The 19,005-nt window shown below is 45.2% G+C and overlaps 1 protein-coding gene across 2 annotated transcripts in view; it reads right to left on the minus strand.

The window, feature by feature from the left end:
• Positions 1 to 2,906: 2,906 nt before the first annotated feature.
• tp53bp2b (tumor protein p53 binding protein, 2b) overlaps positions 2,907 to 19,005 on the minus strand; it is a 56,883-nt gene continuing 40,784 nt past the window's right edge. For both annotated transcript variants that reach the window (XM_037534680.1, XM_037534679.1), the window contains exons 10-18: positions 18,758 to 18,889; positions 17,284 to 17,363; positions 15,796 to 16,186; positions 11,095 to 11,774; positions 9,316 to 9,453; positions 7,805 to 7,938; positions 7,545 to 7,711; positions 7,196 to 7,395; positions 2,907 to 5,563 (exon numbers count right to left, since the gene is read on the minus strand). In XM_037534680.1, coding sequence (XP_037390577.1) covers positions 5,522 to 5,563; positions 7,196 to 7,395; positions 7,545 to 7,711; positions 7,805 to 7,938; positions 9,316 to 9,453; positions 11,095 to 11,774; positions 15,796 to 16,186; positions 17,284 to 17,363; positions 18,758 to 18,889 — 1,964 coding nt within the window. In that variant the 3' untranslated portion in view covers positions 2,907 to 5,521. The remainder of the gene's footprint in view (positions 5,564 to 7,195; positions 7,396 to 7,544; positions 7,712 to 7,804; positions 7,939 to 9,315; positions 9,454 to 11,094; positions 11,775 to 15,795; positions 16,187 to 17,283; positions 17,364 to 18,757; positions 18,890 to 19,005) is intronic.

Here is a 19,005-nt window from a genome sequence, read left to right on the forward strand (position 1 = left end):
GATAATATTGCCACCCCCCAAAAACAAGTCCGCTGCAGTTGTATTTTTAGTGTATGTGTTTTTTTCAGCATTAACTTGAATAATCATTAGTAAAACCGCACATCCAGTTTATAATATTGAGTAATATCGAATTTTGACGAAATACTGTTCAGAAGTACTTTACCTGTCGTTATAATACATGTTACCGCGGACGTGTTCATGAGCTTCTTCCGATTGTAGGTTTCTTCAGTATCATGGTCACTTGCGTGCTAATAGCGCTCCCTACTGGAGAGACTTAAGATTGCAAGCGCTATTCAAATTCATGGCCATGCTTTCCACATTGTGTTCTGTCAATACAGCAGTTTTCATAATTCAGCTAACCACCAGCACCATAAGCTACGATTTAAAAAAAAAACATGAACACACATCATCTAGAGGGAGAAGAATATCTAAATCCTTCGTTTCGTCAACCATGTATTCTGCTCGCTTATTTCCAGTACCACTCTCTGTTTCCGCACATGCTCAGACTGAGAAATCCGAAAGAAATCAGAGTAAGAGTTCACATACACTGAGAAATCTGATCACTGAGCCAAAATCCAGCTTCTTTGTCAGATTTCTTCGTCAGATCTTCTAGACCTTACTCCGTTTTAAGAAATCAGAGTTTACTTGACCGTTGGAGTAATCAGATCATTATAATGGGATTGTTGGGTGGGTGCGTCCAAACGTTTGACTGTTAGTGCATCTTTCTGGTTACCTTTGAATACAGCGCTGAAGTAGACATCGTTTTGGTAACAGTATGACTAAGTCCTACTCGTATTTAATTTCATATCGTAATGATATGCGACATTGTATCGCCCAGCCCTGGACAATGGAGTCCGAATCTTCATGGTTCTGCGGGAGTCGACTTTATTCTGTGCCCGAGGGCATGGCTTTAGACTTTAGACATGTTTCTTGCTTGTTTGTGCCAAGCAAGGGCTGTACGAACGTCCGAAACCGAAAACACCTACATGCTAGGTGAGCGAACTCTTCGGTATTGGGGGATGATTAGCACGTTTAGCTGATGTGTCTTCTCAGAGAGGGTCTTTTTTTATGGGGGAAACCAAACGGCAGCTGTTTCTTGACTGATTCTGTGCATGTCCAGGAAGTCCAAGTGATGATGTCGTACGTACGTGTTCTGTAATTCCGCCCCCCGACTCCCCCCCCACCTCCCTCCCACCTCCCTCCCTTGTGCTTCTTCTTGAGATTTTGTGCAATTAATCAGCAAAAATGATTGAATGTGTTGTACTTGGGCCTCGATGTACGCTTTGCGTTGCTTGGTCTTGGGTTTTGCGACAGCTTGTGAAGCTTTTTTTCTCCGTTTTCTACAAGTTTCATCCCAGTAACCTTCCGTCTTGAATTCCGTGGCACAGCATTAGGCCGGTGTAACTGCATGCTGTGCTTTACATACTCTGTAGAAGCGAATCCAATAAGAGAAGCGTGCATGAAGAAACTGGATGCACTTTGCGTCCTGGGAAATGTTTCTGTGGACTGCACTGTAAATGCACTGCAACTCGTTTAAGTAATAAAGAGATGTTTTATTGTGGATTAGCTACCAAGACAATCTCGTTTTATGTACAGTATTCGGTGCAGTAGGTATTTGGGCGATGGAAATCAATCCAACTGACCACCTTTGGTTACTTTTGGTCCCTTTAAAGGGGGAATTACATCAGTTCCATCAGAAAAGATGTGATAGGAACCAGGGCTCGCCATGTGTACTACACAAATATACCCATTTTATTCACTATCCAGAACCACCAGTGAGCCTACAAGTGATTTCTGAGTATTTACACGTGATGTTGAATATAGTGGTAAATTTGTTCGGACACTTCTTTGCCTTGCCGCATCCCACATACACCTATCTGCCATGAATGGATCTAAAAATGTACGTTTTAGGCCAAAATCTTGAAAAACATTTTTAGTTGGTATAAACAAACGCTGCAACTTTTCCATGTTCCACTGAAAGACATTACACCGTTCTTTTATTATTCACTACTGACTCCACCCATCAAATAAACAATACAAAACAGTAATACAGCATTTAGACACCAGGCACCGATGGCAGCTGCGAGAACCGGCAGGAAGGTGGGGCGTAAACTCTGAGGGAGGACGAAGCCCCGCAAGGACAACGGGGAGAGGAGTGCCTCCGGGCCCACAGCAAGACCACCTTAATATGCCTGGTGTTTGATCCAGGTGGCTGTGTTGCAGAGGGTGCACTGAGCTTTTCTCTCTCAACTCAGGTGTTCACGCTGCCCTTGAGGAGAGCGAGATGATGCTGGTGGATCAGGAGATGGGGCCCAGATGGCGGAGTTTCAGACTCGCATCCTGCCTTTGTGGCTCTCACGGTCGCCGTTGTCCCCTCTCCGGTGGCTGATGTCCCCCTCTTGAGTTCGGGATTCGGGCCTTGTCGGCTCTCATGGCCGTCATCGGGGCCTGGGGTACGGGTGCAAGGCACAATGTAAACGCTCATTGTACTGTCTTTAAAAAATTTAATAAAACTGGCTCCCTACCAAATTAGGGATGCTACCGAATTAGGACGTGCTTCATGAGGTGCCTGGTGGGTCAGCGCTTGATTTCATACACCGAAGCCAATTCATCAATTGCACTCAAATCTCATCGTTTCCATGTTGTACGAATGATTCATGAATCAGACGCAGAACAGTTCGCATGTCGTTACATCTGCGCTCATTTTTACACAACTTTGACGAATGTTGTTGGAGCTCAGTGGGCTGTGGGTTTAACCAATACAGATGCAACAACCTTTTGAGCTAAAGCTAACAATCTACAATTTAACCTTAAAGTTTAAATACATGACCAACGGAACAAAGACAGAAACAGAGTCCAAAGACCTGACAGCGGCAAATAAACAGAGGCTCACAAAAAGCACGATGTTCGTAGAAAGCGTTTATTGAATCTGAGGAGGCCGTGAACACGCAGCTCTGTGGTTGCGTCTCATTGAGCACCAGAGTGATGAATTCCTTTAAATGTCATTATAACCGCTGTTATAGGACAATCGCTGAGACTCGATTGGTGACTCAAACCTGGGCTACCATTTGTGGAGGTCCCTGGCTGGAGTTTGAGGACCAGCTGTGGGCACTGTGGGCAGCGTGCTACCGAACAAAAGGAATATCTTGGCAAACACTCATTTACACAGTTTTTCCCCAAAAGTAGTAGGTCAGTCAAGACATTTGGTGCCTGAAGTTTGCTTCTGTAGTTTTGCGCTGGAGCTGCAAGGCTAGTAAAGCAAGCTTATACACAATCGGTAAAATTCTATGATCGAAAACATCGATTAACCGACGTTTAGGACTTATGATCGCCTACGCTTCTGTGGAGAAACAAACATTTGTTCATCTCGTCTCTGGTAGCATGCAGTAGCTCAGCGCGCTGAAATTGGTGGAGATTCTGACTTGGCTCGCTGGCGAGATTCCCGTAATTCGAGTTGATGGTTTCAGTCCAAATGAGGTCCTTACTTTTTCAGAGCGCTAGCTAGAACGTACTCATTTGCTCTGAAGGTTGCTCAGACTGTACCGGGTGATAAAAGCTCAAAGCAAGTTTGAAAAGGTGGCTTTTTGGGGTTTTTCTTTTCAGTTACTCAAGTGAAACAGGTATAGAGCTTTTCTTATTCTTACGGAATACACAAGATATTTAAGACAATATTCATAAGACTCAAACAGATGTGGTTCCTCTGGAAGCTCTTCTCTGCCAAAAATGCCTGTTTGTTCCGTTTCGAACACTAACGTCAAAATTTTGACTTAGGTCAAAGTAATCAAACTCAAAATGGAAGATCATGTAATAATATTTTCTTGAAGTATTTACTTAATACCTCCAAATAAGGGTGCATTTTCTGGAAATAGTGACTTAAATGAAGATCTCAAATGAATGACTTTCTTTAAGATTTTTCAGATGTAAAAATAACGAGTTACTAGAATAAGTAATCGTTTCAGGATCATTTTTACACAGAATGTCATTATGAAACGGCAATTATTTGATGTAACAAGTCAGTATTTTAAGAGAGTAAGTCATGATGACAAGTCATTATTTCAGTAGAAGTGAATATTTTGAGAAGAGTTATTTTGCGATAGTAAGTCTTTAAAGAAGGAGCAGAAATGGGCTTGAACACTGAATCTTGTCTGTAAAACTGACAATAAGTGTTCTTTTTGTACTTTTGTCCATTTTTATACCCTTTGGCTACGTTCACATTACAAGCCTTGTTGCTGAAATCTGATTTATTTGCTTAAATCCACTCTCTTTAGGCAAGTGACTCAAATCCATCATTAATGTGAATGAACCGGCCTGAAATGACCTTCATGAGCTCATCCTACTCAGCTGTCAGCTTCATTATTAGAGCCAGCAGAAGGAGAAAAAGGTGAGATAAGCTGCTTTTCCACCGTTTACAGGCTTTAACGTCTGTTCAGCGCTGCTGCCAGAGTAACGCCGAATGATGGCGCACATGAATTCCAATCTGAACGTTCACATTAGGGTCACATGACCACGAATCGGATATGTATCCGATCTAGGACCACATATGAAAGGCTACATTCACATTACTGCATTACCTCCAGGTTAAAGTGGCACGAATCTGATTTTTTGCTCTAATGTGACTCAGATCTGGTGTTTTCAGGGCTGTGTGGACGCAAATCGGATCTTTTCAAATCTGACCTGAACCACTTTCATATGTGGTCCTGGATCTATTACCTAAACGAGTGTGAAACACTGTGTCAGAGAGATTGGACTTGATCGGATTTGAGCAATGAGGCTTGTAATGTGAACGTAGCTAAAGTGGCTCAGGTCGGATTTGAAAAGATCAGATTTGTGTCCACACAGCCCTGAAAATGGATCTGAGTCACATTAGGGCAAAAAATCGGATTTGAGCCCCTTCAGCCTGGTAATGTGAACGTAGCCTTTGGACACCAAACACACCCTGGCTGACTGACTACATTTGGGCTGAAGGATGAGCTGAATTATTCCTTTAAAGAACTCCTGCATCTCGGAGCCTCAGGCTTGCACAACAGCTTGTGATACAGAGCTACATTCATGTAAAAGAGACAAGGAACGTTACACACAAACATAAAACCTGATAAAATCCTCACAGTGGATGAAGGGCACCGGAGTCATCGCTTCTATCCATATGTACAAATCATTTAACAGAGCTTTATAAATAAGGAATGGTTTCCACGTCTAACTTAGCCCAGCTGTTCACGTTAGTCCTGTCTTTCAGCATCTACAAAAGGCCTTAGCAATATCAATAAACCGTTATTAGACGTCGCTACATGAAAAAACTCCTCGTCTACAAAAGAAGTGAAGACACTTCTGAGGGCCACTTACAATCGTCTTCTCATTGTGCTTGTAAATTAATGAGTCAACAACAACAAAAAAAAACACCAGTCACAGCAGTTAAAGCTCACAAATGTTCCAGTGTGCAGTAACACTGCTTTCACTGTGAAGTGTGCACGAGATATTAGGGCACGCCGGTTTGGGACTGAACCATAAGATCCTGGAGGGAGATTTAGGCCAAACTCCTCTGTCTGGGCTTGATCCGCAGGTACAGCTGCAAAAGGGAAGAGCTCATTTTAGTAAAGTAATAACTGCAGAGAGGACAGCATAAACATAAACCGGTCACTGTGGAAGCCAGGTAAGAGTTTCTAATAAACTGGCCATTGAGTGGAAACATAAGGTAGGTGTTTCTAATAAACTGGCCATTGAGTGGAAGCATAAGGTATGTGTTTCTAATAAAGTGGCCAGAGTGGAAGCATAACATAGGTGTTTCTAATAAACTGGCCAGAGTGGAAGCATAACGTAGGTGTTTCTAATAAAGTGGCCAGAGTGGAAGCATAAGGTAGGTGTTTCTAATAAACTGGCCAGAGTGGAAGCATAAGGTAGGTGTTTCTAATAAAGTGGCCAGAGTGGAAGCATGAGGTATGTGTTTCTAATAAAGTGGCCAGAGTGGAAGCATAAGGTAGGTGTTTCTAATAAAGTGGCCAGAGTGGAAGCACGAGGTAGGTGTTTCTAATAAAGTGGCCAGAGTGGAAGCACAAGGTAGGTGTTTCTAATAAAGTGGCCAGAGTGGAAGCACAAGGTAGGTGTTTCTAATAAAGTGGCCAGAGTGGAAGCATGAGGTATGTGTTTCTAATAAAGTGGCCAGAGTGGAAGCACAAGGTAGGTGTTTCTAATAAAGTGGCCAGAGTGGAAGCATGAGGTATGTGTTTCTAATAAAGTGGCCAGAGTGGAAGCATAAGGTAGGTGTTTCTAATAAAGTGGCCAGAGTGGAAGCACAAAGTAGGTGTTTCTAATAAAGTGGCCAGAGTGGAAGCATAAGGTAGGTGTTTCTAATAAAGTGGCCAGAGTGGAAGCATGAGGTATGTGTATCTAATAAAGTGGCCAGAGTGGAAGCATAAGGTAGGTGTTTCTAATAAAGTGGCCAGAGTGGAAGCATGAGGTAGGTGTTTCTAATAAAGTGGCCAGAGTGGAAGCACAAGGTAGGTGTTTCTAATAAACTGGCCAGAGTGGAAGCACAAGGTAGGTGTTTCTAATAAACTGGCCAGAGTGGAAGCACAAGGTAGGTGTTTCTAATAAAGTGGCCAGAGTGGAAGCATAAGGTAGGTGTTTCTAATAAAGTGGCCAGAGTGGAAGCATGAGGTAGGTGTTTCTAATAAAGTGGCCAGAGTGGAAGCATGAGGTATGTGTATCTAATAAAGTGGCCAGAGTGGAAGCATAAGGTATGTGTTTCTAATAAAGTGGCCAGAGTGGAAGCACAAGGTAGGTGTTTCTAATAAAGTGGCCAGAGTGGAAGCATGAGGTATGTGTTTCTAATAAAGTGGCCAGAGTGGAAGCACAAGGTATGTGTTTCTAATAAAGTGGCCAGAGTGGAAGCATAAGGTATGTGTTTCTAATAAAGTGGCCAGAGTGGAAGCATGAGGTATGTGTTTCTAATAAAGTGGCCAGAGTGGAAGCATAAGGTATGTGTTTCTAATAAAGTGGCCAGAGTGGAAGCATGAGGTAGGTGTTTCTAATAAAGTGGCCAGAGTGGAAGCATGAGGTATGTGTTTCTAATAAAGTGGCCAGAGTGGAAGCACGAGGGTGGTGTTTCCTATGAAGTGGCCAGTGAAGGGATGCACAAGCGATGTGGTTCTAATAATTTATGGGTTAGAGTCTGTGAAACAACTCGCGCAGAGATGCTGACCCCGAGCAGGTTGCGGGGGATGTACCCCTCGTTGTCTCCGCAGCGAGCCCACCACCACTCGCTCTCCTGCCCGTCGTCCCTGTTCAGAGTGGTCATGCAGTCTCCCTCGGTGAAGGACAGCTCGTCAGCACTCTCGGCCTCATAATCCCACAGAGCGTACACCACCCCCCGGTTCATCACGCCCATCTTCTCCTGCACGCCTGCACACACAACAAACACGTCAGCACCCACCACACAGCAGTGCTCTGAGGATGGTTAGGCATGGATAAAGTGTCCACATTCCTTTTTATCCCTTGGTGTTTACTCTTTGTCTGGGTAACGAGGCCCAGATCAGATCAGCAAAGCTCACCGTAGAGGAACTGTGAGCACTGAGCGTATCCTTCCTCCAGCTCCTCACACTTGTCTGCTGCCGTCTGCATGTCGCTATAGGTGGTGGCAAACACCGCGGCTCCGGACTCCACCAAGAACTTGCATACCTGTACGTTGTTACAGGAGGCGGCGCAGTGCAAAGGGGTCCTGATCACGAGAGAGAGAGAAGAAAACCGTTGTGGTTTAGTGTGACCGCTGGCTCCAGTACAACTTTAAAACGCTAAGACGACGTCCTCTCACCAGCCATCGCTGTCGGCAGCGTTGACGTTCACGCCAAACTGCACCAGGAACTTCACAATCTCGGTGTGTCCGGCACACACTGCGTTATGAAGTGCAGTGATGCCCTCATCGTTAGGCAGACTGGGGTCCTCCACCTGTCCAGAGATAAGTAGTCACATATTAATATTCCAGCACATACGTCTACAAAAATAATGTATTTTGACTTGTACTTAGTAAAATCAACAAAAGGTGTATATTTATAAAGATACATGTCTAAACACAGCATAAATATATTTATTCAGACACTATAAATGAATTAGTATCACTTTGTGGCCAAGCCGTTATGGACGACTGTAACCTCGCTAAGAAGTTATTTGCTTTCTGCACATTTCACTTCTGCCCATTCCTCTCTGCGACCCATCTCCAGTTCCTCAAAGCTACGAGGGTCCCTCCGATGGGGACACAGCTTCAATAGGACTCAAGTCAGGAGATTAGGCCAATTGCTTTTCACCCCTCAGCCCTACAACTTAGCCCTGGTTTTCACGTTCACGTCTAGGGGTCGGGTGTCCCGATTATTGAGATAGAGGGGTAGGGTGAAGTGTTGGGGCTACAAGGCCCTCCAAGCAGAGGCTTTTCTGAGGCACAATCCAAACAGAGTGTTATGAGGGGGAAAAAAAAGTAAAAAAGACCAAAGAAACGCACAAAAGTGAGAATTGTCTCTGTTAAAAATGACGATAACCACCGTTTTATCTTATTTTAATACTGTTTCAGTGGATTATTGGTCTTTTTCTTTATAACAAGCATAAAACAGTAACAGAACGCTGATGTCTTGGTAGCTAGCTAAACGTCCCGTTCCACCTTAAATAGTCCAGAAGTTCTGATGCCTGGAGCGCCAGAATGTAACTGCTGCTCCATTTAAGGTGGGACGGGACAATTCGAACAAGAATCTGGTGAATATCTGACTTCGTGTCAGTGAAAGATTATTGGTGGGTGATGATAAAAATTGCCCCCCTCTTTGAAGGCGTATGATTCCTAAATGTAGCTAAAAGCTGAACTTTCCCCTCCTCTGCTGTCACTGCAGACCAGCAGGGTCGCCTACAGAGCAGTGCTAGTAGCTGTTAATGAAGTGATGCTCTTTCTATTTGAGGGTCCCATTTCATAGAGGAAGATTTCAACCTCTACCCCTTGTAATTCAGTTCCAAGGGGCACGAAGACACTCAAAAAACAAGGGGTAGGGGTAAAAATAAGAAATGGGAATGGGCCTTTGTCTTGTGGAGATGCTCCCACCCTCATACTTCACTGTGGGTGTAGTGTTCTTGAGATCATACACACTTATTTGCTAAGTAACTGTTGTTCCTGATGATTTCAGGTCATCCTCCAACTCTTTGCGAGTGACCGCTGCCTTCTGTCCGACCTTCCTGGTCATCCAAATCCAGTGTGATGAACCAAAGCATCAACGTGTTTGCCGTCACTCACATTCTCAAAACTACAGAGTGTCTGAAAGCTTCACCTGCTCCTCATGAGGCCCTCACCTCGTATATGATCCTCTGCACCAGGTCATACTCTCCCTCCAGAGAAGCGTCCAGCAGCAGCGCCAGCGGGTTGAAGCGCACCCTCATGCCGTGATTGATCCGCTCCGAGCCCACCTTCCGCAGGTTCGTCCTCTTCCCCTGCAGAGGGAGGCAGAACATGCATAGAGGAGTTCAGGCACATGCAGAAATGGACAGCTTTGCTATATGTCAGTCGCGGGCTGGAGGTTAGGGAACTGGCCCTGTGACCGGAAGGTTGCCGGTTCGATCCCCAGCACCAACAGTCCATGACTGAGGTGTCCTTGAACAAGACACCTAACCCCCAATTGCTCCCCGGGCGCTGTGGATAGGGCTGCCCACCGCTCCGGGCAAGTGTGCTCACTGCCCCCTAGTGTGTGTGTGTTCACTAGTGTGTATGTGGTGTTTCACTTCACGGATGGGATAAATGCGGAGGTGGAATTTCCCGTTTGTGGGATTAAAAAGTATCACTTAACAGGTGTAAAAATATTTAATAGAGGAATGTGCAAAAAGCTAGCCACGGTACTCAGTATCGGCCGATGTTTAAGGATCAGGTATCGGCATCGGAAAAGAAGACGTGGTACTGGAGCGTCCCCACTGTTTAGCACGTGAGACCACTGTGTGGACGCTGAGGTTTCTGGGGGTGAGCGGATGATGATTCATTCTTTCAAAGTGGAGTAATAAACGCTGCCGACACTCGCGGGCCGGCATTCCTCTCCCACTTCAATGTTTAATGAGTCCGCAGGCAGTGATTAGGATCTTAGTGTGGTCAGTTGCTAAGCAACAGCCTCAGAAAGGAACCAGAATGGAGGGTTCATTTGAGTGTGCTGACCCGACTCGCTCCTTCTCACTCTCTCCGTATTAGTTCCAATTGCTGTTTCGGTCTTAATCTGTCCGCCTCCGTCTCTTTACCAGAGAGTGAAGATAATATGGTCACTTAAAGCGACAGTTTTCCAGCTTTCCTGTTTGCACAGATGTAGTCAATCAGCCAGGACTTGCCTGAAGTTAAAGGAAATTTTTAGCACTGTGCATCTGTGAACTTCAAAGTTCCCGCATAATTAAAAAATGACGACGTTAATGAAGTCATTCAGAGCGGCTTAAAGTGAAGTGCCCTATTGAAAAACTTGCCGAGTCAGAGCTGTTTACAGTGGTGGTGATAGGAACCAGATGTCTAAAGCATTGAAAGGGTTCACATCCTATTTTTTTCTTGCGTTTTATTTTTAAAGTCTAGTTATGACATTTGTGTGGTTTTATGTTCCAAAAACGGTCATAATTCATTTTTACATGACTACTTTTCATTAGAATTAAGTAGGCCTTTTTTGTTACTGTGCCTTTAAGAATGGCATATATTTAAATGATCTTTGTTCTGATTGGCTGCCCTCTATTTTCCCTTATTCAGCATGAATGGACAGGGCTAACCTGCTATAGGTTGACTAGACAGTCATTTGTAAATATGTCAGTTTTCAATGATATAAAAGCAATGAATTCAGTACGTGGCTGAGTTTCCATGTATGGACTGTATGGACGGTATGTTTTTAAATTGGAACAATGTTTACCTTCTATGTCCAACCCCTTATTTATTTGTTTATTCTTTTTAAAGTGAGGATAACTCATAATATGAGCCCTTTAATGCCTCTAAATGCTGCAGCACCCAAGGTTATTATGCAAAATGGTGTTTGAATTTATTACTTTATCTCTCAATCTTGAAGAACCTGTCGAGTGTAGGCTTGAAAAACAGAGCAATTGAGAATGCAGTAGGTGTACCGGGGGTAGTGTGACCTGTCCCGTGACCTCCGGAGCCTTCATGCTGCTACTGTCCTCCCCTGGGCCATCCTGGTCCCCTGTGCTGGGGTAAGGAGGTGGCGGGTACGGGGGATACTCCTCTGTATACGGTTCGGATGGAATGGGGCCGCCGCCTTCCTGCTCGTCCTCCTCCAGCAGGGGGTGCTGTTCACCCCTCCCACTCTCATCTGGGACCGGGGAGCGTGGGGGTAGCGGAGGTGGGACGGAGTCGTCCTCCTTCTGCACCCTGCCAGCCTCATCTTCCTGTCCCGGGGCACTGCCTGACCCCTCCCTGTCGGGTGTCTCCATGGCGGCGAGCGTGGTCTTCTGGTAGAGCAGTTTCTGGATGTTTGGGCCTGCGGGCCCCTCAGGCTCCGTGATGGAGCTGCGCTTCTTCAGGGGCCGTGGTGCGTGGTGCAGCCTCTTCCGCAGCGCCTCCAGGTCGGCGTCGCTCTGTAGCCGGTGCGGGTTCGACAGGAACGGCAGCAGTTTGGTGGGGCTCAGTGGCCGCGGCACGCGCTCAGACTCTGGACCCTCCCCAGGACAGCTAACGCAGTGGTCCACCTGGTCTGCCTCCGTGGTGGCGCCTCGCTCAGAGTAGCTGCTGTCCTGGGAGTGGGAGTGCTGCCCTCCGGTGGACGGTATGACTGGCTTTCCATACACTGCAACAGAATGGTAGTATAAAACACAAAGTGAGGGGTGTCCAATTAAATCTGCAGTACATGTACAGAAACTGACCACTGATGAAGGACTAGGCTCCTTTTCCAGTGGTATGAAAATATTAAAATCAATCATATCCGCCACTTTGATGAATTATTGCTGTTGACCACAGCATTTGCGTCACTGCTGTGCTGGGAATGGTCCAACACCTGTAATATGTGGTCAGTAGGAATCCTATAGAGGTCCCTTTTCATTGGTGGACATGGTTACAGTCACTTTGGTGCACTGTGTAGTTCTACAGTTACAGACTGTAGTCCATCTGTTTCTCTGATACTCTGTTACCCTGTTCTTCAGTGGTCAGGACCCCATGGACCCTCACAGAGCAGGTCCTATTTGGGTGGTGGGTCACTCAGCACTGCAGTAACACTGACGTGGTAGTGGTGTGTTAGTGTGTGTTGTGCTGGTCTGAGTGGATCAGACACAGCAGTGCAGCTGGAGTTTCTAAACACTGTGTCCACTCACTGTCCACTCTATTAGACACTCCTACCATGTCAGTCCACCTAGAAGATGTAAAGTCAGAGACGACAGCTCATCTGCTGCTACACAGTTTGTGTTGGTCATCCTCTAGTCCTTCATCAGTGGTCACAGGACGCTGTTGGCTGGATATGTTTGGTTGGTGGACTATTCTCAGCCCAGCAGTGACGCTGAAGTTTAAAAACTCCAGCAGATCTGCTGTTTCTGATCCACTCACACCACCACTACGTCAGTGTTACTGCAGTGCTGAGAATGATCCACCAGCCAAATACTACCTGCTCTGTGAGGGTCCATGGGGGTCCTGACCACTGAAGAACAGGGTAACAGAGTATCAGAGAAACAGATGGACTACAGTCTGTAACTGTAGAACTACAAAGTGCAGCTATACAGTAAGTGGAGCTGATCAACTGGACAATGAGCGCAGAAACAAGGAGGTGGTCAGAATGTCGTGCCCGATTGGTGTAAGCATAATTAAGTAAATAAACATCTGTATACGCACTGATGACAGACTGTAGATGCAGTATGGAAACAGCAGTGCCGTACAGAAGGCCGGAGTATTGCATAACACTCCCTCAGAGGCACAGTGTCCCCATGTAGCTGCAGGAATGCCACGTGGATCTGGCAACCACCTATTTGCCTGTGTGCTCGTTACTTTAGTGATATGCAAAACAAAGAGCCAGTCAGGAAATGTCTCTGTCTCTCTCGCTCTCTTTCATTAGCGCCAACATGTTCTATTGTTGCAAGCCTGATGTTGTAAACAACAGTGGAACTCTTTTTGGTGCCAGATAGAACCATATACAACACATTCTCCAGCAATCTGAGGACCATTTCACCATGCAGAGAGCCATGAACACTCATTCTATATACATATAATGGCATTTCATTTTTTTGATTACACTTTTTTTAAATTACTGAATATACAGAGTACTGGGCGAAAGTCTTAGGCACCCAAGACATTTTCAAAATCTATTTTTGGTGTAGTTTGTGTTTATTTGCTGAGGTGTTAATATTTAAATAAACAAAATGTATAGAATATGAATTAATAATGATTATATAATAGAGATGTTCTGGATGTTAGTGTGTTTGTTTACCCATCTCCAAGCCTCTCCTCGAGGAAGTCCAGTATTATATGTAGTTAAAAAGCAGCTCCTGGTTTGACCAATCAGTGCTCAGTAAATTGAGCTCATGATGTAATTGATGATATTAACGAGTCTCTGTGGCGGCTGTGAAGGTGTCCAGGAAAAATATGGACCCGAGAAATTCTTGTTACTTTTTATTGTTTTTATGTTTATTTGAATTATAAATACGACTTTATTCTAATGTACATTCACCAGCCACTTTATTAGGTACACCTGTTCAATTGCTTGTTAACACAAATAGCTAGTCAGCCAATCACAGGACGACTTGCTGAAGTGCAGACCGAGCATCAGAACGGGGAAGAAAGGGGATTTAAGGGACTTTGAACGTGGCGTGGTTGTTGGTGCCAGACGGGCTGGTCTGAGTATTTCAGAAACTGCTGATCTGCTGGGATTTTCACGCACAACCATCTCTAGGGTTTACAGAGAACGGTCCGAAAAAGAGGAAATATCCAGTGAGCGGTCAGTTGTGTGGACGAAAATGCCTTGTTGATGTGAGAGGTCAGAGGAGAATGGGCAGACTGGTTCCAGATGATAGAAAGGCAACAGTAACTCAAATAACCAAATAAAACCTCTGAGGAACGTTTCCAACACCTTGTTGAAAGTCTGCCACGAAGAATTAAGGCAGTTCTGAAGGCAAAAAGGGGTTCCAACCTTTTACTAGCAAGGTGTACCTAATAAAGTGGCCAGTGAGTATATTGTGATAAACTCACTGCGGAGGTAAATTGTAAAAAAATTAGCTTAGATGCCTAAACCTTTCACACAGTACTGTATATGGGAACAGATGCGTAGTGTAGTGGTGGATTTGAAAGAGTTATGTAAAGCTGCACTATGCAAGGTTTTGGGATTTGGAGACCTCTCTGGTGGAAATGCGGAACTGCAAGCAACGTGTAGTAGAACTCTGTGTAACGTGGGCTGCGCTTCAAGACCCTGACAACTGTGAGTGCATTGAAAGAGAATTAACTCCGCCACTGTCAAACAGTGCACTCCGTTTTTGGTTCCTAGATAATTATTCCTAGATAATTGTGGTGGTGCGTTCGTCGCAAATAGATGATCATCAAAGACCAAATAGTGTTTTCCTCACAAACTGACCGCAGACACGGGGATTAAAAAAAGCACACAAGCGGTTTCTCAACAAGATTTTTATTTCTAGTGGGAATGTATCTGATTTGTGATTGGCGTCAGTGAAACCATGGTAACCAGCGGTCAGTTTGAGCTCAGATACACCCACAAGCGATGAGCAAGCAGCGTTTTGGGCCACAAGAGGCAAAAAGTTGCGGCTGGTGTGAACGTACGGTTATACTGTATGTACTGTATTGTCAATATCTACTCTTCTTGCTTCTCTCTCTCTCTCTCTCTCTCTCCCTCTCCCTCTCCCTCTCCCTCTCCCTCTCCCTCTCCGTAACAGTTGGCTGATGAGGATGAGTCACGCTCATGATTTCATGCTGTAAAGCGAAGACAGACTCGCTTTAAATATCCAGCCTTGCTTTCTTCAACGAGCTCTTTGTTCCTCGGTTATTAAAATGTCACTGCCGGAGGGCCGACTTTACCGCCTGAACTCGGCACGGCAGCAGTGATAACCGCACTCGCACTACTGACTGCACCTTTAACTCTGAGTGAGCGCTATAGCAGCAGTCTCAGCACACAGAACAGCAGCAGCGCCAGTGCTGACTTTAAGGTTCACCCACGTAAACTATTTTTACTTTTCATCAAATCATAATACAATATTTCCTGCTCTGCATTAAAGCAGATATTTCAGTATTCAGACGTCGTTATTTTTGTCTTGTTCCACAGAAAGAAAAACGTTGTTGTCAAAGTTGGCCATTTAAACAAACAGGAAAAAGTCTGATAACTCCAACCTCCCTAATGTAAAGCGAAAGTAAAGGAGTTGAGTGTATCTTTAAGATGTTAGCTGTTAGCAGCACTGACTGCTTAGTGTGTCTTTAACTCTGAGGTATTAGCAGCGTTAGCTGATTGCATCTTTATCTTTCAAGTGTTAGCGGTGTTAGCAGCACTGACTTCTGAATGTATCTTTAATTCTGACGTGTAAGGAGCACACTGCATCTTTATTTTTAAGGTGTTAGCAGCACTGATTCCTTATTGTGTCTAACTCTGAGGTGTTAGCAGCACAGACTGTTGATTGTATCTTTAATTCTGAGGTGTAAAGTGTACCCTGCATCTTTAAGGTGTTAGCAGTGTTAGCTGCACAGGCTGTTGATTGCATCTTTAATTCTGAGGAGTAACTGTTAGCAGCACTGCCTGCTGACTGTATATTTAACTCTGAGGTGTTAGCAGAATTAGCATCACAGACTGCTGATTGCATCTTTAACCCTGTGGTGTTGGCAGTACTCACGGCGGGGCTGGGAGCGGGTCAGCGTGCTCTGGCCCTGGTAACCCTTGGCCAGTGAGCTGTGCTGTGTGTACATGGAGTAGATGGAGCTGGCCGCCAGGGTCTGTGGCTTGTGGAGGGTCGGCGGGGTGGCGGCTCCTTTTCCTGCTGACCCCTCCACGCTGAAGGGGCGCACTGTGGCTGCTGGAAGGGTGTCTTGTTTGGGCGGTAGGGGCAACGGCAGGCCATGGTGTGATGGGGGCAGTTGAGCCCTCTGACTGTGATTGGATGGTGGCGTGAGCTGGGGGGCTGCTCTGGCTTTGCCTGGGAAAGTGCCAGTGCTGAAGCAGGGCTTAGTGAAGTTGGACTGCTTTGCTGGCTTGCTGGGCACTGGAGGAGGCACTTTACCAACACACTGGACAGAGAGACAGGAAACACAATGCTTTGTTATAGAGGGTAGTTTGCGAATGAAGCCATTTAAGGTACAGTTTTCTATCTACTGCCTTACAGTCGGAATACCACAGTACTGTCTTCCCTACGTAGTAAAAGAACGCAAAGCCCATTACGTCCACACTTATAATAGAAGCCAATGGGCAGCTGCTTTAGCCTGTCTATATATAGAACCAGAATATTTTCCAAAATATAAGGAAATCCATCAAAAGTGTCTGTGGCAGCATTGGGTGCATAGGATTAAAGGAAAAACTAGACCTGCCAACTAAAAACAGCTGCTAGTTTAAATTGAGCTGAACAAAGTTTCCAGAAAAGACGACTAAATGATGCGGAAGTTCACTTTTTTTCGCCAGCAGCTTCTTGTTCGATTATTTCCGTTCCACCTTAAATAGAGCAGCTGGCACTGAACTGCTGAACTGAACTGCACTGAGCCTCATGGTGAAGGTTTGTGACTGGTGTTGAAGTCAAAGTCGAGTCCAAAGTCTTCAAGCCCCAAGTCGAGTCTAAAGTCATCAAATTTGTGACTCGAGTCAAAGTCATATGACTCGAGTCCACACCTCTGTTGGACAGTAGATAAAATTTGCGTCGTAGTCGCCGTGTCTGGACGTTACTCTATGAAGAGCGATTCCCCAGAAAGCCAATGACTTCGTTTACTATGTTCACGTACACTTACATAGTCTTGTGAGATTAACCATTAATCTGGCTTAATCCTGAGACAGAACAACGCGTTAAACACAGTCGTGTGCAAATGTTTCGGCACCCCTGGTCAAACAGCATTTGCTTGATTTTCTATGGGAATTAAAATTGATTTATTTCAGTAAATAAACAGTAATTTGGTATTAAAAAGTGCGGCGTGTTCTCTGGAGAGGATGCGTTCACTTGTTTTCATTAAAAAAGATTTTTAAAAAAATCAAAACGTCATTCGAAGGGTCCAAACTTATGACTAACTTAAAAAGTGGAGGTAGTTAAGTAGTTGGGCATTAAGCAGCATGGAGCTTGGTCATTTCTCAATGGAAAGGAACATCTCACCACTGTGTGTGTGTGTGTGTGTGTGTGGGGTACCTGCCCATCCCTCAGGAGGTCCTCACTGCTCTGGTTCTTCCGTAAGGGAAGTGGTGGCGGCTTCACATCAGCTTCAGGGTCTACAGAGACGAGGAAGGCACTGTTAAATTAAGTGATACTTTTTTTTTATCCCACAAACGGGGAAATTCCACCTCCGCTTTTAACCCATCCATGAAGTGAAACACCACATACACAGTAGTGAATACACACACTAGGGGGCAGTGAGCACACTTGCCCGGAGCGGTGGGCAGCCCTATCCACGGCGCCCAGGGAGCAATTGAGGGTTAGGTGTCTTGCTCAAGGACACCTTGGTCATGTGCTGTCGGACCTGGGGACTGAACCGCCGACCTTCTGGTCAGTTCCCTAAACTCCAGCCCACGACTGCCCCACAAAGCACTGTTAGCACTGCATAACAGCAGCAGCTGTTGACCGCTGCAGCCCACAGTATAGATCTCAATGGACATTTTGCACACAGGGAGCTTTTCTCAGTTTTCCCAAGTGGAGCTGCTCCGAAGCATGATTGGGGTGGGAGGTTTGCTTCTCTAGTTTTGCACTGGAGCTACAAGGCTAATGTAGCTAAAAAGCTAATTGGATGATCGTACAAACTGCATGACACACCGCTTTCTCTCAAATGGACAGATGTAGGCAGCACAGCTAAAAACAGACCTTGAAGGCTGAATTCTGTCTGTACTTTTGTCCATTTGTATAGAAAACAGTGTCATACACTCCTAAAATAGATGGTTCTTCAAGGGTTCTTTATTAAGAAAATAGTTCCATATAGAACCATTAACACTTAAAGATCTCAAAGAATTCTTTGCTTCATGAAAGGGTTCTTCAGATGGAGAATGTGCATAAATGTGCTATAGATGGTTCTTTATAAACGTTTTTTTTAAAGGGTTCTCTGTAGCACCCAAAAGAGTTCTTCTGTTGTTACAAGCTTGTTACGTCCTTTTTAGTGCTACATAGAACCAGCTACAGCACATTCTCCATCAATCTGAACAGCCCTTTCATGAAGCATAGGATCCTTTAATCATGCAAAGGGTTCTTCGAGTGTTCGTGGTTCTATAGAGAACCGTTGTCTTTACTAAAGAACCTTTGAAGAGTGTACAGTGGAGGAACGAGGCTAGCATGTGCATCCTCTGATACATGTTAACATACCACATCGATCCAAGCTGCCACTAACGCAACGTCACTGGAGAGTTCAACACGCTTGGAGGAGACTGCTAATCTTGTGTCAGCTAACAGAGGCCTGAGTGATGGGGGAGAGGGAGGACCACCCCACCCCCACCCCCTCCTCAAAAAGAGCGAAAATCTGCTTTTTGGGCGTCACCGGGCATCAGACTCTCAATCTTCTGAAGACTTCAGACTCCAAACATGTCTTGGCGAATGAATTTGATCAGATATACGTTGAGCCTCATGAAGCATCCTCTGAAACTGTGTGTTCTTGTGTGTTTGTTTATATGTGTGTTGCTACCTTTTTCTGTCGAGCCGTGGCTGCTCATTCGCGGCAATGTGGAGGCGTGGCCACGCTGGGACCCGCCCACACTGCTGACCTCAGCACTGGAGCTCCAGTCCGAGAGCTTGGAGATTTTGCCTGCCTGGAAACCTGAGGGTGAAAAAGGGAAGGAGCCGTTAGTAAAGGAGGGAAGAGTTTACTGTGTGTTAGTGTGTGTTGTGCTGGTCTGAGTGGATCAGACACAGCAGTGCTGCTGGAGTTTTTAA

This window comes from Pygocentrus nattereri, chromosome 25 (assembly GCF_015220715.1).
Source record: "Pygocentrus nattereri isolate fPygNat1 chromosome 25, fPygNat1.pri, whole genome shotgun sequence".
NCBI classification, from domain to species: Eukaryota; Metazoa; Chordata; class Actinopteri; order Characiformes; family Serrasalmidae; genus Pygocentrus; species Pygocentrus nattereri.